Here is a 21,661-nt window from a genome sequence, read left to right on the forward strand (position 1 = left end):
GCTGTGGCGCTGTACCCAATCAGAGTGTCGATTCTCACTCTTCACCCAATCGCGGCCCGAGCTGTTCGGGGGTTTAGCCAATCACGGCTCTGAGAGCTGTTCAAGCGAGCAGCGCCAGGTGGATCGGCTTGTTTACTGTCAATGAGAATCTGATTTTAAAATGCTTTACTTATTTACAAAATAACTACATCGGCTTATTTTTTAAACGTCTTTATTGATTCACAATGCCTCGTACTCTTCGAAATAAATACATGTTTTATTTGCAAATAACTGTCTCCTCTGCTTTCTGTAATGAATTCATGTTTTTTTTAAACGATTTTAATCGTATATTTAAGGTAGGAAAACACCTTCTGCTTTGTACTTCAAAAATGATATATATATATAAAGAAGAACCGGTCCGGTTCCCCTACAACTTTGTAGGGGGACTGAGTGACGTCACGACACCGATAAAACAAGGCTCTGTATCTCGGGAACGAAAGCAGCACAAACCGGCACAAACGCAGCACTAACGAATGAGGTGGGTTTAATCGTTTGTGCTGTCTGTAATGGGGGCAACTTCACGGAGCTGATTATTAGCACTTAACAGGAAAAATACTATTGTAGCACTCACCTAGAGGGTAACAAAAGCAAGTAATTATGTAGGTCTTACTTCTGACAATTCATTAATTCAATCAATGTTATTCTTATATGGTTCGTTTTACTATGGAGCGTTCTCAAGGTACTGTACATGAATTATACAAATGTATAGTAAACAAAAATACAATAAAATCATGTTTAAGTGTGAAGTTAAAAGAAAGAAAGAGAATTACCCTTTACAGTCATTTTAATCAACTACAGCAGTGATTGATCCAAACATGAAACATGAACAAAGTATGTGATGTGGTAGATCTGGCCTTTCTAGAAGCATTTCATCAAGTTCCTCATAAGGTAAGATTAATTCTCAAATTGTAGGTGGTAGGCATTCAAAGTCGTCACACTGTTCAAAAGAACAGTTAAAATATATGTCTATAAAAACAAAAACATTCTGTTTGCCCTTTAATCGATTTCCCAAATCGTCTAAAAAAATGAAAATGTTCACAATAAAATGAGCGAACTGCTCATGTATCACACTAAGTGGGCTCCACGGCCGAAACGTTGTGTTTTCCGCATGGAATAAACCTATAACTTGTTCCTGTGGTGATTTTAGCTTTTCAGGACACTGAAACTGGATACACGGACGGAGGGTTTTTTTCAGACCAAGACCTAAGTGCAGAAAAGAGTCTCATCAAGGAAACACCGGTGATTAAAGGCCTAGCTGTAACGATACCCAGCAGACACGGGGGTCGCCCAGGTGCAGACAGAACTGTGTATCAGTCTTTCGTCACATTACAGCATACTGAAATGTGATGGTCAGAGCAGCGGTCCCGTAAACGCGCCCACAGAGAAAATCCTGTGGATTGGAATTCCTGAGTTTCCTCGTCATGCTGAAACTCTGTATTTTGAAGTACAAAACAAGACTATAATGTACAAAATTAAAAAGTTGCGTTCTATTGACAAAAAAATCGCACAACTACCGTTCCAAATTGAATTCAGATGACAGACCGCAATAGTTAAATACACATACTCGGTATATCATAGAATGATGCTTCATCTGAAACGAGGAAAATGCATTTTAAGTGGAATTCTATACAGATGCATACAGTGGTGTGTGCAGACATTTGCGTTAAAAATGCATACAAGTGAAAGAAAAGCGCTATATAAGCGTAAGGAATTATTATTAATTATAAAAATGTTACTGCTGCCTAGGTTTTATATATGGGACAGGGCGCATCATCTTCCCTACCCAAATTCATGCAGAAACACGCCCCATTTGGGCTGCAGCGGAAGTGTGGGTGTGCTTCGGGTCGAGGTCTGCTGTGATTGGACACTAGCTGTCCACAGCCCGAATAGGGCGTGTAACTACACGAATTCGGGTAGGAAACAAAAATAAAGCGGCCAGCACGGCAACTTAAGTTTTTTCCAAGTCGTATAATCCAAAAGTACTGGATCTACGGTGTTTAAACAAATGCGTTCTGCAAAAAGTTATTACACACTTCACACAGCCGGCCAGAATAAAACAGCGTTGTAGAATAACTGCTATTTGTGTCTGTTTTCACAGGCTGGCAGCGCGAACTCCTCCTTTTCCTGCCGTTTGTGGCGGGAGAAGTGAATTCCCTCTTCAACCCGGATATCTCTGTGTTACTTATGAGAGGGAACTGGACGGCGATTCTGCGGAGTCACTCCGGGAACGAAGCGGCCCGCAGGTCCATGGACCGCCGCTTGTCCCCGCAGGCCGAGGCCGGGAGTTGGACGAGAACCCGCCAGTCGGTCGAGCAGCTGCGGAGCCTCTTGCTGTGCTGCAGATGGTACAGTAGCCCCCTCCGGTAGCCCTGAAACATGGAAAAACTTTGTTTCCAGCTCACAGTTAACCTCCCTCGCACTCGCACCCCCCCCTCTTGCCTAACAGCCGGCGATAATCCAGTAGTGAGCATCTTGGTTCGAGCAAACCTCTTACGTGATCGATTTCTTGAAGGATTTATTAGCGCGTTTTAGTAATGTTTAAATCTATAAATGCAGCCGATTGAGAGTAAAGGGAACGATTCATACCGTATGTACCCCTTTACTTCAGGATTACATGATCTACGACATGACTGAGAAGGTGTGACTGAAGTTAGGGCGCATTTGTCTGTGTTGACGCGGTGCTTTGTGATCTGTCTTGCAGTGAAAACCTCCTCAGCGAGCCCGTGTGTCTTGGGGCTTGTGAACATGTGTTCTGCCGGTGAGTGTCCTGCAGCATGAACACCCTGCAGCTATTGCAAATCAGCGACTGCAATCAGGCAAGCCTCTTACAGTATCAAAACGGGGATCGTCAGAGTGCAGCACAAGAGGAATGACATTGTATTTCGCCCAGCCTGCGATGAGAGGCAGAATAATGGTTTAGCATCGTGTTGTAGTCATGCCAGACAAGAACCTTTGAGCACTGTGTTTTTAAACCGAACGCACTTGCTGTTATAATATGGTGCTGTTCGCAATGCTGACTCGACCTCCTTCGACTCTCCTGATGTGTAATTGGTGAAATATTCAAGGTGGGATCGCAGTGGGGGCGGCAGCATGGCAGTGCAGTGGTTAACATTTCTGTCTCGCAGCACTGGGTTCATTTACGGACCGGGGGTGCTGTCTGTGTGGAGTTTGCATGTTCCCATGTGTTTTCACATGGGTTTCCTCTCTCAGTGGTGGGTTGATTGGCTTCTGGAAAAAAAATTGGCCCTGGTGCGTGTGTGTGTGTTTGTGTCTGTGCCCTGCGGACCTGTGGACTGGCGTCCTGTCCAGGGTGTACCCTGCCCTGCGCCTGTTGCTTGCTGGGATAGGCCCCCAGCTCCCCCCACGACCCTGAATTGGAAGAAGCTCTTAGCAAATGGATGGATGGGAGCAGACTGGTCAAGACATTTCTGTTCACCTGAGGGCCAGTCATCAAGAGGTGTGTGTGTGTCGTTGCAGGACATGCGCTGTCGGGTGTGTGAGCGAGGGCTGCAGTGTGTGTCACACCCCGGTGTGGCTCACAGACCTGCAGATTAACCGGCAGCTGGACAGCATCACCCAGCACGTCCACAAGCTGGAGTCCCTGCTTCACTGCGGAGGTGCAGGTAACTCAGCTACTCCCGCCGTTGTCCGGCCGGCGAAGTGTTAAGGTCTTTAACAGGGCCCATGCAGGACGTGTGTTCTTTTCTTCTTTGGGATTTTGTGTGCTATTAAAAGGCAACGTGCAACAGATGAAGCATAATAATGGTGCCTCGCCTAACCCTTCATAAAGAGTCCACACAGGAGCTCACTCCGTATCTACATAGTTCTTCTTTTCTTCTGTGGAGTGTTATCTTTGTAGAGCTAATTACTGTCATTATTCAGTGTAATTAGCTCTGGCGTGTATTTGTGCGTTGGGCTCCCGGCACAGACAAAGCAGGCCGATTTAACTCTGCGCTGCAGCTGCGCGGGGTCTCCGATGACGGCGGCGCTAATCTCTGGGGTCACCCTCTTTCAGAGCCGGCACCCAGCTGCCGTCGACAGCTCGGCACCCTGGGTTTCTCGCGCCCAGCGCAAAGCACCAACCTGCTGTCTAAGCTGTCACACAGGCCAGGCGGACTTGAGCTCCCCAGTTCGTTACCCTTTTCTTCTGCGGAATCTGCTGTCGAGCACTTTATAGTTAACTGCGGATTATTTTTTCTTCACTTAGAACTGGAAGTGTATGCAGTCAAATCTGAACTCGCCAGGGGTTCACCAGCTTGGGTTTAGTTCTGTGGCTCTCCTACCTGCACCAGTGAATGGGGCCATGTGTATCTCTGTCTAAAACTTGAACTGCGCACAACCATTCCACCAAATGTTCCTGCTGCAGATCCCACAGTGCCTACAGGAGAGGCAGCATCGCTTAGAGGGGCGATGCTATGCTTACACAGCAAGCAGCAGCGCTTGTTGTTGACTCTTCCGGGATAACCTGGTGGAGATCAGCCCAGCCAGCCACAGTGAAACTGCTTCACTGATGAAGAATTCAGATCAGTACACATCCTGCACTAACTCTGCATTCTGTAAGAAAACCTTTGCACGTGGAGCCACTCGGAAGCCTCTGTTTTAAGTTTGTTTTTATTTTGTGGTGAATGCTGTGCTTTCTGGTTATTTAAAATAGAAAGCATTTAAAAGCACTGATTGAATTAAAGATTAAAGACCTCGGCGTTCCGCTTGCTTGACTTTCTGGATGTCTGCAGAATACACAAAACTGCATCCCCGTTGTGCAGCGTTTTATCTCAATTTAGTTGTGAGTTGAGTGTCTTTCAGTGGGCGACCGCTGGAAAAGCAGGTCTTAATGCGGCAGGCGATCTTGTCTTCTAGCTTCCCCGCAGGCTGGCCCTGCGGCCCGATCCCTCGGGAGGCACAGGAAGAACTTCAGAATCTGGTTCAGCCCGCGGAGCCGCAAGGTCAGGTGCCGGCTGGAGAGGGGAGGGAGCGGAGCCCCAGACGCGCAGGCGGAGGCCGGCCGCCCGGCGGGCCCGGCCGAGGCCTCCGTCTTCGACTTCGCCGCCTCTTCCTCGTCCCAGAGCTCGGCTGAGGGCAGGAAGAGGAAGCACGGCGCCAGACCCGCAACCCGGGGGAAACCGAAGGGCGGGGTCAGCAAGAGGCAGAGGCTGAAGCGCGTCAACCGGGAGTGGGGCGTCCAGACCGCACGGGGCCCCGGGGCGAAGGCAGCGGAGGAGGAGGAGGAGGAGGAAGAGGGACTGGAGGGAAAGCAGGTGACGTCCAAGAAAGCTGTGTCCTTCCTGGCCCCGGATGTGGTCCGCGGTGCTGGAGACCCCGAGGGGCCGCGGGCTGGCTCTTCTCAGCGGGAAGGAGCGAGGAGGTCCTCCCTGCGGGTGGCCGTGAGGGCTCCACAGACCGGTCGAGACGGGGCGGAGGAGCCCGCTCCCAGCCCGGGCCCGGCGGGAGAGCCGGCGCCGCTTCCGCCGCAGGGGACAGGCTCCGCGGGCGAGGGCGCCCCCCTGAGGCCGAGGCGGGGCACGCGCTCCAGTGCTCAGGGCTCCCCGAGAACACCGCGGAGGTCCCCCGGCTGCCGAGCCGGCGCCTCCTCTTCCCCGCCACCCGCAGGCCCCTGCGTGCCGCCCGTCCCCAAGAAGGCCAGGGTGGGCCCAGAGTCCGGCGCGGGAGGGGAGGGTGGCAGGGAGCCCGCGCCACACTCGCCGAGGAGGAGGGCGCCCCTGAGGCGGGGGTCTTCGGCCTCCCCTGGGCAGGCGGCGCCCCCCGGGAGACTGGCAGCGATGAAGAAGAACTTCAAAGGAGAAACCCCCTTGCACTTGGCAGCTATAAAGGTAGGGGGGAACGGAGATGATGGCTCTGACTCGCGCTGCCCTTCAGGGATGGAAGTATCCCTGGTGGACACGTGGTCCGTGCCGCCTCGGTGCACGAGGGCCCCGTCACAATTTTCCTCTGCTTCCAGGATCTCTTCCCAGAATTCCTTTCAGCAAACGCAAGTAGGCTTTGATCTAGGGGGCAGGACCCCAACAGGTTCCACGCTCCTGCTCTCTGCTGGGCAGAGCGGAGTCTGCGCTTCGTCAGGGTGGTTTTGCATCAGGTGGGGAAGTGAAAGCCGTTCTGGCACGCGAGGGGGAAATCTCCATCTCACTTCTGGAGCAGCATGAACGTAGAAATCAATATTTTCATAATGATATGTCGGGCTGGCTCGCAGTCCTATCGGGCACGGCTGAAGGACCTGCAGGATGTCGTTTGAAATGAAACATGGCACTTGAAAACCTGCCCGGAGAAGGCTTTGTGAATGTTTCTGTCCCGCTCGGTCCATGTGTCTCTTGATAATGACTATAACGGCGTGTTAATGTTGTCGGCACCCGGGTATCTCGTACATCACCCCTCTGCTGCTTCTTGCAGAAGGTTTTTTTAGGCTATTAAAACAAAATGTGCAATAGATGTAGTGGAATTTACACACCGGATCATCCAGTCCATGAAGACTGCGGAATGATCTCTCAACCCTTATCAGATGTAGAAAACTCATTTTTATATCCTGACATTTTTCTGTCTCGTTTGCTGTTTTAATGTGCCCATGCCTTTCTCTTGTGATTGATGGTTAATGCCTTGAGATCATGCATAGTAAAATGCTCTATATAAAAGAAATATTATTATTAGGTTCGAGCGGGGAGCTACAGTACATCAGTGTGTGCTGGCTGTAAAGGAACAAGCAAAGTTAATGTCACACTGAAAAGCAGGAAGAAGAAAGACAGTGATTCGGTTGCTGATCCTTCTTCAGTGGGAGAAAGAGAGTTTGGTTTTCCCTCACATTCGAAGAGGTTCAGCAGCAGAAACATTGGGCCTTTATGTCCTACTCTTCAGCGAGGAATTTACCTCTGCTTGTTCCCATTAATATATATAATGCAATGCAACAGGAGCAAGGCAGGATACACCCTGGACAGGACGCCAGTCCATGACAGGGCTCAGACAGACATAGGCACGCATTCATACCGAGGGCCCATTTTCCCAGAAGCCAATGAACCTACCAGTATGTCTTCGGAAAATATGGGAGGAATCCCCTGCAAACATGGGGGAAACACACAAACTCCACACAGGCAGCACCCCAGGAATTAAGCCCAGGGTCCCAGCTCGGCAAGGCAGCAAAGCGAACCACTGCGCCACTGTGCTGCCCTCAGATTGCACCAGGTATTCCTTAACTGCTGGACTGATCCCCTGGAGCTGGGCGAGTTGTGTAACCCAACAGTCCTGCACTGGGTTGGAGTGGAAGAGCCAAGCTCTCCCACTCCACACCTAATCCGCCAGTCTGTCTTTTGTGCTGGGGAGGGACGGGTTGCTCTTCACACTGGGAAGAAAGGAATGAAATAGGCAGCTGATCAGTACAAGAAGACACCAGATATTTAGGCCTGGGCTTCCTTGACCATTAAAGAGTAATATGATATCTCCATCTGCTCAAACTGAGAATCATCACCACAGTTTCTTAGTCAGTGTCTGAAACAGTGCTTGGGCTTTACTTCCAAGCTGTTGGGAAGAGTTCTGCATCCATAAGAAAACAGTGCGGTTACATTAGGTAATTTTCATACTGCTCTGAAGCATAAGTCAAATTTAAAATTGGTAACGAACACTTTCATTATATATGAAGAAAAGGGTCTCCAATACATTTACAGGGTGCACCCCTGATTAAGAGCTCTTCTGAATTGCTCTTTAATTAGTATAGCATTAATTACAGCTTTTCTAATTGCTCATTTAATTCCCTGGAATTACGTTTCTGATAATAGAGTGCTGGGGCGAAGTTTGCTTGCCTGGGTTTCCTGTGTCAGCGCATTGGCGCAGACAGACAGCTGAAATACATCGGAAGTGGAGCTGAAACAAGTGCTAACCGATAGAAACTGTTAGATGTTAACTCCATGCTGAAACATGGGGGGGAGAGGGAAGAAAAAAGTTTAGGCTGTAGAGTTATTTGGGTGTGAGCGGAGGAGATCCCGGTGTTTCTTCTTTCTGCATCTCTGCGTGAAGTTAACCTCTGCTTGACTGGCGCCATCGCATGCTGACGCGATCCCCTGCTCTTATCTCTTTGATATATATGTCTCGTTACCTGAAACCTAGTTCTAGCGGGTTAGCTGGTCTTGAGTGCAGTTTGGGAAGAAGAAACCTTCTGGTGTTACACATCAATGAATCCCCCGCGGTCCAAAATACCCTGATCCTGGAGGCCAGAAAGATTCAGATTTTCTTCCTCCTGAGCCCTTAATTGAACTCATTAATTGCTCAATTGGACCAGTTGAAGCCTTTCCTTGTCCTCGAGAAGCTGGAGATTTGAAGGGACTCTAAAACCTCCTGGACAGCAGTCCTGACTGGACCTGGGACCCTTACAATGGTAGTGTGTTGGGCAGAGAGAAGACTGGAGGGGAGCTCCGTTAAGAAGTTTCTTTAAGGACCTCTGCCAAGTGTGCAGTGGAGATCAGCGAGTTCTATTTCACAGTTTTTCTTTCTCCTGGTTCCATCCTCTGCCTCTCTAGGGAGATGTGCAGGCTGTGCAGGAGCTGTTGAGCAGCGGGACAGACCCCAACCTGAAGGATCATGCTGGCTGGACTCCCCTGGTGAGTGTCTGTGTCTGGGTGCTCTTCCTGCCGCGGTGAGGTGGCAGCTGTGTCTTAGTGTGTTGAACGGAGCCAGTTTGTTCAGTGTGAATGATTCTGTCTTTCTGTTTAAACCATTGGGGTCCCCTTCCCGTCCTTTCTAGAGGGTTGTTGTGCCAGACAGGAGTGCAGTGCTCTCGAAATGGATCTGCTGATACATACTGTGACCTTTGTTACATAAAGGATACATAAATAGTGCATTAAATTCAGCAAAGATTCCTAAGTGGAGATTTAGCAGTGCACAGTGTCTTGTTGAATGTTTTGTCTTGTTAAGGCTCTTTTCCTTCAATCGTGATCCAGCCTACCCTGTGCCAGAAAAAGAACTCTAATCCAGTGTCGTATGATATCCTTGATGCTGCAGCATGAGGCCTGTAACCACGGACACCTGCCTGTAGTGGAGGTGCTGCTGCAGCAGGGGGCGCTGTTGAACACACCGGGGTACCAGAACGACTCGCCGCTGCACGACGCGGTCAGGAACGGCCACACGCTCGTCGTCGGGCTGCTGCTGGAACACGGCGCCTCGCAGGACGTAGTGTGAGTCTCCCCTTGACCCCTGTCCAGTCACGAAGCACCCCCTCTTAAATGAAGCCATGCTTGCTTTCCTCCTGGGTCCAGGGCTTTTGTGAAGTGGCAGACTTTTGTTCTTGCGCGGCCTAAGTGTTAAACTCTGGCAAAGTCAGGAGATGGAGGGAGAGGCTGTCAGGCAGTGTGTTGGGCCCCTCACACTGTGTGCTGATGGACAAAGAGCTGCAGGCTGCCGGACACTTCGACTGCAGGGATCGTCACAGTCCAGTGGTGATAGATGTTTAAATAGAAAGGCAGGAGGATATATAATCACTTTGGAAAGATGGATGCAGGTTTTGTAGATAGCGAGATGGATGAACGTTAATTAAATCTGATGGATAAATACACAGAGAAATGCAGAGACATCTGTAGCCTGGGGGAGGTGAATAGATCAGGATGTTTTCTTCTTCTTTTTCTGGGGAAGATACAGGATTTAATTAAACGGATTTAACCGTCAGGTTGCCATCCTTCTGCCTCTGGAAAGGCTTGCAGTGCTCATCAGCTCATGGAAAGAGATACGGGTGTCCAAAGGCTGACTTTTAGAATCTGAAATTGGGCAGCAGTGTGGATTAGTGGTTAAGGTTGCGGACTTGTAATAGGAAGGTTGCGGGTTCAAATAAGATGTGAAGCACTGTTGTGTGACGAGAGCGGAGCTCTTCACTCAGAGTGCTAGGATTCACGCCCTGCTGTGTGAACTGTCTCCCAGTTCGGCATAGCGAATGAGAATTTGTTCTCCAGTTATTTACCTAGTTAAATGAACAATTACATTTAAAAAAAAGTTTGCAGTATTCAAAAGACAAATGCAGCTCATGAATGACAAATGAGAAAAGGTTCTCTGTGTAAGCGACTCGGCTCTTGGTCAGCAAGGCTAGCCAAACATTGACTGGAGGGGCTAAACTGCAAATTGCAAAATAATTTAAGGGTGTAATCTCTTTTTAATTTCCGAAATCTCTACACTGTTCCATCCTGCAAGTCTCATACTGTACAGATATGTGCGGTGTAATGCTCTCGACTAGCTATTCTGTTTTTTAATCAGATGAATTTTTCAATACTGGGATGTTGTGTTGTGCTATTGAGAAATTACGCGTTTGAGACTGCAGACTGTGTTTGGAATCCTGCCTGCAAGCGGTCTGAGACTGCAGAAAGACAGTCCTGTGGCTTCTGTGCTTGTCTGGGAGCCCTCATGGTGCGTGCACAAGGATAAGATAAGATCACTTTATTTGCCATATACAATTTCTTGCATTAGGAATTAATCTTTTCGTATACCCCAACTTGCTCTCCATGAGACACAGACACACAGACAGGGAGAGAAGCTTGGGGTGAGAGCACAGGGTCGGCCATTGTACAGCACCCCTGGAGCAGCTGGGGTTAAGGGCCTTGCTCAGGGGCCCAATGGAGTAGGATTCCTCTGCCGGCCGTGGGATTTGAACCGGCAACCTTCCAGCCACAGGCGCAGATCCTGAGCCACAGTGCCACCGCTCTGCCCTAAGGGCGGGGGTTCCCAGTCCTGGTCTTACAGGGCCACACACTGGGATCTGTTCCAGCCGAGCTCTCACTGAGAGTCGCAGTTGTACAGCTGAACCCCTAGACTTCACAATAGGATTCATTGGAACTGTTTGGACATTTTCAAATGTTCCAATCAAGCTCCTTGTGAAAGCAATTAGGGCTTTGAGTAATGAAGCTGGGCTGGTGGAAGAACCAGCAGGTGTGTGGTAATCTAGTGTTGTAATGGAGCGCTGGTACGTTTAAGGAAGGGTTTTTAATTATAGTTTTTACCAGAGAGATGTTTTTTTGGTCTTTCCTAGCAAAAGGCTGGTTTCATATTACACATAACCCCACTGCACACTGTGGCCAAGATTAAAGGAGAAATGAGCCAGTGTTTCTGTAAAAAAGCCAGGCAGCAAAAAATCTGTCTGAAAACAGGTTACCTGGCAACTCCCACCAGCACTTAGTGGTAGGAAAAGGAGTTTTATTTATTTACTTCTTTTCCCTCTGGAATTGCCTCCAAAGCCAGATGCTGCTGAATAAATATCGTTTACTTTTTCTGTATTGTGGGCATGTTCTTTTTTTCATACACATTAATAATTGGAACCACGTCAGCTCTATTTTTCTTTTTTCTCCTCTTAAACAGAAGCAATACATTTTCTCCGCTGGTGCTGGTGGGGGGGGGGAGGCTTCATGAATCCAAATTAAATATTTTATGGACCAGTGGACCTATTAATTGTCCCCCAGGTTTTATCGCGGTGCAGACGTTTAATCTCCCGAACCAAACCTATTTTTCTTTGCTTCTTTTTAATTAATCGCTTGATATGGTCCCGGCGTCACCCTTCATTTCACACGGGGCCTAGCCGCGTGGCGCGCGCTCCCCACGAGTCCTCGCCGCCCGCCATCAATCTCCGGCTCGCCACGGCCCTCGCAGGGGGCAGAGTGCAGGGGGCAGAGTGCAGGGGGCAGAGTGCAGGGGGCAGAGTGCAGGGGGCAGAGTGCAGGGGGCAGAGTGCAGGGGGCAGAGTGCAGGGGGCAGCAGATAGCAGGGCACTGGTGGCAGAGTACAGCGTCCAGAGAGCTTGAGCAGCAGAAAGCAGGGTGCTAAGAGCAGAGCTTATAGCAGCAGAAAGCAGGGCGCAGGGTGCGAGGAACAGAGAGCTGGTGGCAGCAGATAGCAGGGTGCTGGGGGCAGGGGGCAGGGAGCTGATAGCTGCAGAGAACAGTGCGGGGTGCTGGGAGCATGCTGTGTGTCATGGTTGGCAAACCTCATATTTTAAATAACTCAGGATCTAAAGCTCTGGGTGTGCTGCACATTGGAATTGCGAAGGGTCTGCCGAGGGGTACACACTTCAGATACAGCCATCAAGTCATTTCTCGTTTTGCTGTTACTGAATCGCTAAGTGTGAATTCAGGAGCTCCCATTTTGCTTCAGTTAAGGCTCATGCTCAGAGGCAGGGTTCAGTCCTCTAGTCCAGACAGAGCTGCTTTGAGCCTGACCTTGTCATGACATGACTTGCAAGTGGGATTCCTCCAGTGGGGATGTGCCAGCTGTGCCAACCACATCTGGATCACCTGGGCAAACAGGTGAATGTGAATCTTTGAAGGTTTTTCTCTGGCTTACTGCACAACAGCTATTTGTGCAACTTTGCTGAACACGAGGTTTCCTACCCAGGTCCTGAAAGGCCTCAGTGCAGCAGGTTTTATGGGACACCATTAAATCACAGATTACTAAAGACTTGGACCTGTTTCCTCTTGGTCAATTAAGCACATGTCTTAAAAAAGTCAAGTACAGATCATCTGGGACAAGAATCCTAGTACCCTTCTGCCCTCAAGGACCAGAGGTCTTCTGTTAATGATGTTTGCTTCATTAATAACTTACAAGTGATCCCAACCTTTAGACACAGGTGCCCTATAAGACTGGGGCTTTTCAGGACCAGGGTTAGAGACCTTGGTTTAGAGTGTTAATAATAATAAACTGTATTTTACATTGCGCCTCAAAACAGCTTCTCAAAGCACTTTGTGGAGGAGATAACAGAATTAGAACAATTGAAGCAAGGGTGTAGGTGGGCCAACACAGTAGATATCAATTAAATAAAAGCCTTTCTGAAGAAGAAGGTTTTGAGTCTGGATTTGAATGAGCTCAAGGGATGTGACTCCCTGCTGTCCTTGAGGATAGAATTCAAGGGCTTAGGGGCACAACAAGAGAAGGCTCTGTCACCCATTGCATGTACAGTAGACAAACTTTGGGGACAAACAGTAGACCAGAGCCAGACAAATAAAGGCTGTGAGGTGGGGAGTAGGGCGATTAAGTCAGACAAGTACTGATGTGCCAAGCCATGCAGGGGCCTTGTAGGTGAGCATCAGGATTCTGGCTGCTGAATTCTGGGCATACTGAAGTTGGTCACTATGGATTTAGGTTTTCATGTCATAGATGCAATTAGAGAGTGCAGAAACTGCCACTTTAGTGTCGGGTTTAGTATGGAGGTAGATGTGAGAATCATCTGCATAGAAATGACAATTCAGACCATGTGATCTTAAGAGTTAACCAAGAAGGAACATGTAAATGCTGAATAGAATGGGGGCCCGTTCCTGAGCACTGTGGAACTGAAAACCCCAAAAGAGACAAAGCGTTGGCAATCACTAAGGTAAGAGATTAACCTTTTATGAACAATGTCAGAAACTCCAGTCTCAAGATGTTGTAATTAACAGTGTCAAAAGCGGCACTGAGCTCTAGGAGAATAAGGATAGAAAGACGGTCATTACTGACTTTAGCCAGGGCGGTATCTGTGCCGTGTAGTTGATTGGAAGGGTTCAAAGAGGAATTTAATTGAATTGCAAGAGGTAAGGTTGGATATAGGGCGAAAATTGTCAGCGAAATCTCTCTGCCAGTGAGCGCTAACAGAATGCTAGAAAAAGAAAGTAATAGTGCCACACAGTTGCCAATTGCGATTTTTGTAAAACAAAAGTGTGATTGAGCTTTAGGATGCATTTTGCCAGACTCTGTCAGAGCTGGTGACATACTGTTAGCCATTTACTTCTCGAACCGTTTCATTTTACATGTCATTAAAGTGCTGTTTATGCAGCACCTCATTTCAGGTGCTGTTTTCAGCTGCAGCTGTGCAGCAAATCGACAGTGTAGGAAGGGAAGAAAATCGTCTGCAGGTTGTGCTTCGCGGGCCTTTTTTTAAAGGGATTTAAAACGTCTCTTCTGACACTGGAGCCTGGCTGTTTAGCAGGCGAGAGGCTGGGGTGTATCAATGTGTGGTAGCTTGGTTTTTCAGCCGATGATGTGTACAGCAGGCATTGTGTTGTTTTTTTTTTTAGTTTGTTCAGTAAAGCACTGGAACACTAGGCTGCAAAACGAAAGCAGTAGATTAGCTAGGAGCGTGGTTCTAGATTCGGTCCATAGCTGCATCTGGACATCCAGCAGAAAGCAGCTTTTTTTTTCTCCTGTCTTTTGGCAAGCAATCAAATGAGCTGAAAGTAATTTGCCTCCATGGCCTGAGCCAGCTACTGCTTGGCGCTGAGGAACGGGCACTCAACAGCCTGCCCCCGCCAGGGAGAAAGGAATGACCAGGGTCGGTAGGGTCAGGGGAGGTTACCGCTGCCAGCGAGAGCAGGGCGCTCTGTGGTCTGGAGCTGAGTGCCTGCTTTTAAACTCACGTCATGTGTGAAAGCAGAGCCTGCTTCTGTCTGCTGCAAGTGGGGACAGACCCAGGGCCTGGGGGGCTGCAGACGGTTTCTTATTGATCCTTGATCGGGTATTGGGTTCGGCTACAGATCATTTAAAACGAAAATAAGAACGGGCTTCAGCCTTCTGGGACTAGGGATGAACAGTCCTGCATAAGCAGAACAGATTGCCTTCTGAATTGGCCAAGAACCTATGTTTGTCTTCCAAGCCTTTAAAAGATGATGCTTGAAGGGTGACCTGCAGTATAAAACCTGCTGGATTGTGGAATTGCAGGTCCAGGAAAAAGAGGAGAAGGCAGTGGTTTACAAAGCAGCCGCTGCAAAACGAAAGCATTATTGTTTCTTGCAGTTTAGTGTGCTTATATCCTATGTTTCGCATACTTTTGTGATAGCATAGAATATACCTGTACTGTACGAAATTGTATGTAAAGTCACTGTAACGCAGCTGAAATAGCATGTTCATCAGAGAGGGAGGCTGTAGAAGGAGAGGAAAGTCATTCTCAATTCTTGTTTCAGCGGGCAGTCAGTTGGGAGCAGTGTGTTTTTGTCTTATATCAGTGAGATACAGCAGGATCAGGGCTCACAGGCAACCAGTTTTTCTCATTCCTCCTGGGGCTGGTTAGGATTTGATCTGCGGAGAACGTGTTAGAAAAAAAACTCCGTCTCCGTTCAGTTTTTATTTGGTTTAGTGTCCTTCCCGATGGAGTGCCGCAGGGCGCTTTCACAAACTGTTAACTGGTCTGTGTGCTTCAGGGGCTTTTCCAGACGGAACGTTTCAGAGAAACTGGGCAGGAGAGGTCTCGGGGAGAGAGGGGGACTGCGAGGGTAGGAGAGCAGAGCTGCTGCGTGCAAGGTCACGATAAGCAGGAGATCCTCCTCAGTCGGAGCCCTGACTGAGTTCATTGCTGATGGGTCCATGAGCTGAGCGCTCGTCTGTGCGAACTCCCTGTCGTGCGCTCTTAGCTATGGGAGTACAGAAGAGGAAGTAATAAAAGTCTTTCTTGGGCCAGGAGCATTTAATTAAAATGAGGCGTTTGATTAAGAAATGAGTCATGAGCTTGGGAAAGGCAGTGGGACGGTGTGCGGTGAGCATTTGCTCGGGAAAAGGCACACGGTACTGTTGAGAGCCTCTCGCACCCTGTTGGTTCATCCTCCCTGCTAACAAGTTCCAGGGTGATTTTCAAAGAACAGGAGAACAGTGGCAAATGAGAGGAGGCCTTTCAGTTCACTCACCTCTCTTCTGAAAACTTCTGAAACTTTCCACAACTACTAAAACGTCCTGTTTCTAGAAAGGAAGCCAAGGTATTCTTCCAAAGCTTTTTTTTCTGTGCTTTTGGGGTGTCTTTTTTTTCTCCAAGTGCTTGCAGGAGAAGTTAAGTTTAAAGTTGCAGGTGCCCCAGTAGAGGAGCGGATTTTTTGTTTTAGCGCAAAGCTTTGCAAGTTGCCCGTGTGGATCAAGCCTGCGTGTGTGTCGCTGCTGCAGGAATATCTTCGGCCTGCGGCCTGCCGATTACGCCGAGACGCCCGAGATGAAGGCCCTCCTGCAGGCAACTCCCCAGGGGACCCCAACCCCACTGCAGAGCCCCAAAACCAGTTTGAGCAAGGTAAGGCTTGGGCCAGGCAGAATCAGACAGGGGGTGCTCGTTTCTGATGCTACCCCTTTTCACAGCGTAAAGCTTCGATATTGCAACAAACAATAATATTAAGAAGAAGCTCGATGTTGTCAAGTGTCTTTTATCATTCCCAAAACGGCTAATTGTTTCATGAGTCTAATTAATGCAGTCGTATTCAGTTAAAGCTTTTATAAGACAGCATGGGCAAAGACAAACAGAGGCAGGTAGTGTTGTACGTCCCTGCGCTTTGTTCCAGGTTCGAGGATTTGGGTCCGTGACGGTGCTGGGCAGTAAGCTGACCAAGCCCCAGCTGGCACAGCTCTCCAGGCTGGGCAGAGTCCTGGGAGTTGGGCAGGCAGAGAGCTTCACCAGCGCGGGTAGGACTTCGCAGGGGCTGGACTGCGCGGTGGGCTGTTTCTAACTAACTTCCCAAGGCCGCTGTCCTCTGTCCGCCGCCGGGTCTAGAGCTCCGGGTTCCACCGGGTTTATTTGAGATCATCACCTCTCCCACTGCAATCTCGGGATTAGCAGGGAATGCTATATATATGCCATGTTCTCCTTCTCATAGGTGAAATCTAGAAAGAAGACCAAACAATAGAGTTAAAGTTCCGTGGAAAACTGTAGAAACTGGTGTTGATTGTATTAATGTAGGGTGCTTATCAATTTAGGAGGCCGATTCAAACAGCTGCATATTGAAAACTGTCAGTGGGAGAGTGAAGATTGCTTTTCGACAATGGCAGCGCACAGCAGAGGTGGTTTCCCCAGGATTAAACTCGGGAGGTACATGGTTTACCCTCTCATGGGCACCCTGGTGTGTGCGGCCACTGGCCACAGGGGGTATGTTCCTCTTGGCTGTTTGTACGTGAACTGCTCTCAGATTCTCCCCCCGGTGCTTGGTTTTCACTACACTGTCGTCGAAGGAGGTGTCTTTCTGAGCGACCAATACATCTGCCCAGTGGGGTCGCACGCCACACTTATTCTAAAAAGGGCCTTGTCACGTCTGAGGCACAGCCTGCTTTTTCCCTCTGCCCCTCAGTGACCCACGTTGTGGTCGCGGACGGCCCAATGCCCACCACTCTGAGCTGCCTGCTGGCTGTGCTGAACGGCTGTTGGATCCTGAAGTTTCAGTGTGAGTATCCGCCACGAGTCCGCTGGCGGTAACCGGTTAGTGAAAGATCACTTATACACTTTCTTGTATGAGGAATTTGTCTTTTTTCGCAGTCCCCAGCTTGCTCTCCATGAGACACACAGACAGGGAGAGAAGCTGGGGGTCAGAGCGCAGGGTCAGCCTTTTATACAGCACCCCTGGAGCAGTTGGGGTGAAGGGCCTTGCTCAGGGGCCCAACAGAGTAGGATTCCTCTGCCGGCCGCGGGATACAAACCGGCAACCTTCTAGCCGCAGGTGCAGATCCCATCGGACCAAAGAATTCCCATCCAATTATAGGAGCCTTGTGCCTTGATCCCGCCTTCAGCGTTTACTCCCACTATATATCTTGAGTAGGCGCGGAGGTCCGCTCTGGGGCCCTGGGTTCAATTCCGGACCGGTCCGTGTGGAGTCTGCGTGGAGTTGGTACCTTCACCCCCTGTTGGTGTGGGCTTCCTCCGGGTGCTCTGGGCTCCTCCCACAGTCCGTAAACATGCTGATAGGTCAATGGGCTTCAGGGAAGTTTGGCCCTGGTGTGAGTGTGTGTGTGTGTTTGTGTCTGCCCTGCGATTGTGGTGTCCCGCTTTGCGCCCGTTTTCTTGCCGGAGTAGGCTCTGGCTTCCCCACGACCCTGAATCGGATGAAGCGACTAGAAAATGGATGGATGTATATATTGGGGGGGGGAACTCAGCCAAAGGGGGAAGGAAAAGACGGTGCCGCTAGGTAAATCCTGCAGTACTGGGCAGTGTTGCCTTTGTACAGCTCGGTGACTGTATCTCCCAGCACAGTCAGTGACTGTGTCGGATCCATGATGGACCTTCACGAGATTAATAAATACCCCCATTAGAAGCCATTTTGTCTTCGGTCCTTTACTGGCTAATTTTTTAAGATGCTTTTCCTTTATGCGCAGGTGTATACTTACTTGTATACATTTTTCAAACTTCGTTTCTCCCCCAATTCTGTGCAGTACAGATTGTGTTGCGACACCCTGATGAGCCCTTCACAACAAGTGCTGAGTGCTGTGTTTGCAAAGCAAGTTTGAAATTCGCTTTGCCAGAGTAATTTCCAGGGTTTTGCATCACTGCCCCAGAGCAGACACTATGAGCACTGAATGAATGCCCAACACCCATCAGGGGACTACATTGCTGTTTTTACAAATGTAATTAACAGATGTGTTAATTAAGCCTTATTGTTGCACTAATGAGCAGTTATATCATTCAGAAAGAAATAAGTAATCTGGTTGTATGCAGGTATTGCCGTCTTCTCGCTGAGCCTTTGAAGGCTTTTTAAAATGCAGGTTCTGCTGAGTGGTAATTAAAAAAAATGGTAGTAATTACAGTTAATGACTTCTATAGAAGCACAGGTGTAGATAGGATGTTTATAGAAGATAATGCAGAAGTAGGAAGGGCTTTGATCATTTCTCAGAAAGAATGGAAATCCAGACAACGGTATGAGTGATGTACTGTGCCAGAAAATCTTGCAGAGATGGAACTAATACTGTGTGGTCCTGGGAACATCTGTACACAGGATGGGCCGCCTCCTGAGAACCAGATCGAGCTCAGACCCTACTTGTCCATGCTCAGAGCTGTGTTTTCACAGCAGCCCGTAGGCATGCGGTATCACAGGAAAGAGCCACAGAAGCATAGAACAATGCAGTGTCACAGGAAAAGACATCTCTGAACCGGTGAAATACCTTGGATCGCGCATTGACCGAAACGGCCCCCATTAATAACAGGGGCTCATGTCTGTGTTCTTAAGAGGGCGCCAGCGGATATTTGCGGTGTTTTCCGCGTGCTCAGAGCTGTGTTTCCTCTGTGCAGGGGTGGAACACTCTCTCAAGGCTGGTACCCTTGCCCCGGAGAGCGACTATGAAGTTGGAGAGGGGGCCCAGCGCAGCCGTGTGAACAGAGAGAACATGGTAACGTATGAATACAGTCTGGGAAACGCAACACTCGGGCCGTTTCTTACTGGAGAATCTCGAAACCACGAAGATGTCTCTGCGGCTTCGGTTTTTTTCGGTTTTAGTTTCACGGGGCGACGTTGACGGAGGTGGGACACAGCTCTGCTGTGGGAGTCTTAAATCCTTAGAAATCGGCGAAGCATACAGCCATAAATTACTTCTTTTGTTCATTGTAGTAAAAAAAAGCAATAGCTGAATTATTGCAGAGTTGATTTTTGGGTTTTGTTAGGCCAACCTTCAGAGGCATTCTGCTTTGCGGTATTGAATATTTAGCAGCGTCCGCATTTATTTCTGGAATTCCCTGTAAGTCGAGAACAGTGGTCCTGGCTCTGGTAGACGCAAGCCCAGGCTGCAGGAAGAGCAGAGGACGCGGCACAATTCCAGCAGCTTGTGCTCGTCCACAAACCTGAATCTGCGCGTGAGTCCAAGACTTAGAAACCCATCCCCGGGCTGCCCCGCGATGAACGGAGCCAGGCCCAGCACCGTTTCTTCTGCCTAGTCCGCTCTGCAGGGGAGGGCCCTCATCCCAACAGGCTCTCCTGTGGGATGTAGGCATGTACGGGGGGGTCGCAGCAAAGTCAGCCGAGGAGGTTCAGGGTTTGGCATTCCACTCGCAAGGAATCGGATCCTTCAAGCATTTGCTGTCATTCTGGATTTGCAGGAGTTGTTGTTTTTTTTTTTACAGAAGCTCCACACAGACACATCATAATAATAATTCCTTCCACTTCTATAGCGCTGTTCTAGACACTCTGGACACTTAGTTGTTCAGGTGGGTAGCTGCGTCAGAATGCGTAGGCTGCAAAGCAACAAGTAATAGGTTTATTCCATGCTGAAAAAAAGAAGAAAGAGAGCACAACGTTTCGGCCGTGGAGCCTTCTTCAGGTGTCAGCTGTTGTCAGGTTGTCAGGTGAAGAAGGCTCCATGGCCGAAACGTTGTGTTCTCTTTTTTCTTTTTTTCAGCATGGAATAAACCTATTACTTGTTACTCTGGACACTTTACAGTGATGAGGACCCACCAGTGTGCAGTGCACCAGTAAGCTCCCCACACACCAGCTCTCAGTGGGGAGGAGAGCAGAGTGAGGAAGCCAGTTCAGAGATGGGGATTATAAGATTTAGATACATTTACATGCGTCTTAGATAGATAGATTATAGACAGGTATGATATGATATGTATTGTATTATATGTTTTAGATGGATTAGATTAGATACATTTCTGGAACACTTGCGTGCGGTCGGGCTTCTCGTTCCGGGGGCAGGCCCGCGTGAGGGTCCCAGAGGGGCTCATGGAACCCGTGTCCCCCCCAGCTCCCCCGGCTCTTCGACGGCTGCTTCTTCTTCCTGCGCGGCTCGTTCCGGCGGCCCCCCAGGGACGAGCTGCTGCGGCTGGCGAGGGAGGGCGGCGGCCGTGTGCTCCTGCGGCAGCCCAAGCCCGACAGCGACGTGACGCAGACCGTCGCCGCGGCCGCCTACCACGCGCCGCCGGGCTCGGACCAGCGCTCCTGCACGCAGTACGTGCTGTACGACCGCGGCTCGGCCTACCGCCCGCCGCGCGTCCGCCTGGGCAAGGTCTGGTCCGCCCCCTCGGCCTGGCTCCTGGACTGCATCGCGGCCTTCCGCCTCCTCCCCGTGCCCGAACCCGAGCCCCAGCCCCCGGGCCCTCTGCGCGCGCCGAGCCGAGGTTTCCCGGCGGCACACCACACCACGGTGCATGAAACTCAGGTGGCAAACGCTCGGATCTCACCCGGGTCCGTCCCCTTGGATTTATGATTATTTGGGGGGAGGTTCTGTTTTTCCCGCCATTTCTTTGCATCTGAACCCCTGCTTTTACTGCCTGCGACTGTACAAGAGCTGTGAATATATCTGTACGTATCTTGGATATCTTTCCTCTTCTCTTTTTATATTAATGGCTCAGCAGCTGTCATGAAGAGAGTGTTCCAGTATGTACATTCACACACTAAGAGAAGATGTTAAATGTAGCAGGTGTTCTTAAGTGAATTTTTACTGTTGTTAAATATTTATGTTTACCTGTCTTTTTCTGCAGTAATATATTCTAAAATAAATCATGCAGCGTCAGTTGTTTTGTTTTGGAGAGTTTTTTTTCCCCACTCTGTGTTTCAGCCCGCAGTTTGCTTTAGGAGAACAAAGCCCAAGCTTGTTTGTTTTGTTTTTTTCCCGGAGAGGAAAAGCCGAGAATCCCGTGCTTCTGGGTTCTCAAGCCACGCGCTCATTGCAGTCAGTCACAGAGCGGGGCCGCTTTGCACCAGAACGGCAGGAAGGCATGCGTTTCAGGCACAATGAAGGAGCCGAGAAAAAGAAAAGAAGACTGAACCAATTACACCCGCCTGCCAGGAAGCAAGCGGATTTTGTAAGAAACCAGGACAGGTGCGCTTGTTTTTTAGTAAAAAGTCTGAAGAATCCTGCAATTTACTGGCCTCTCTTCCCCAGGGGTGCTGTCTGGCTGCGTCCCAGGAAGAGCCTTTCGATAGGATGAGATGGCAAGCCCCTAATTGCTATTGATTGTGGCTCTCTG

At 49.4% G+C, this 21,661-nt stretch overlaps 1 protein-coding gene across 2 annotated transcripts; it reads left to right on the plus strand.

Moving 5' to 3' along the window:
* Positions 1–1,947: 1,947 nt before the first annotated feature.
* On the plus strand, positions 1,948–21,204 carry bard1 (BRCA1 associated RING domain 1). Of its 2 annotated transcripts, XM_015358663.2 has the most exons (11): positions 1,948–2,384; positions 2,741–2,797; positions 3,517–3,662; positions 4,897–5,867; positions 8,553–8,633; positions 9,034–9,206; positions 15,898–16,018; positions 16,284–16,404; positions 17,064–17,156; positions 18,992–19,089; positions 20,437–21,204. In XM_015358663.2, the coding sequence occupies exons 1-11, from the start codon at positions 2,224–2,226 to the stop codon at positions 20,896–20,898; spliced, it is 2,484 nt and encodes an 827-aa protein (XP_015214149.2). In that variant the 5' UTR covers positions 1,948–2,223; the 3' UTR covers positions 20,899–21,204. The 2 variants fall into 2 exon arrangements, with proteins under 2 accessions (XP_015214149.2, XP_015214147.2); XM_015358661.2 differs by lacking the exon at positions 2,741–2,797.
* Positions 21,205–21,661: the final 457 nt, after the last annotated feature.

The sequence above is a fragment of the Lepisosteus oculatus genome, chromosome 12 (assembly GCF_040954835.1).
Source record: "Lepisosteus oculatus isolate fLepOcu1 chromosome 12, fLepOcu1.hap2, whole genome shotgun sequence".
NCBI lineage: Eukaryota > Metazoa > Chordata > Actinopteri > Semionotiformes > Lepisosteidae > Lepisosteus > Lepisosteus oculatus.

Excerpts from the sequence above, each read along its gene's own strand:
- bard1 (XM_015358663.2), top strand. The coding sequence starts at position 2,224 with ATGAGAGGGAACTGGACGGCGATTCTGCGGAGTCACTCCGGGAACGAA. Across the intron at positions 2,798-3,516 it reads TGTGAACATGTGTTCTGCCG|GACATGCGCTGTCGGGTGTG; the intron begins GTGAGTGTCCTG and ends GTGTCGTTGCAG. Across the intron at positions 5,868-8,552 it reads TGCACTTGGCAGCTATAAAG|GGAGATGTGCAGGCTGTGCA; the intron begins GTAGGGGGGAAC and ends CTGCCTCTCTAG.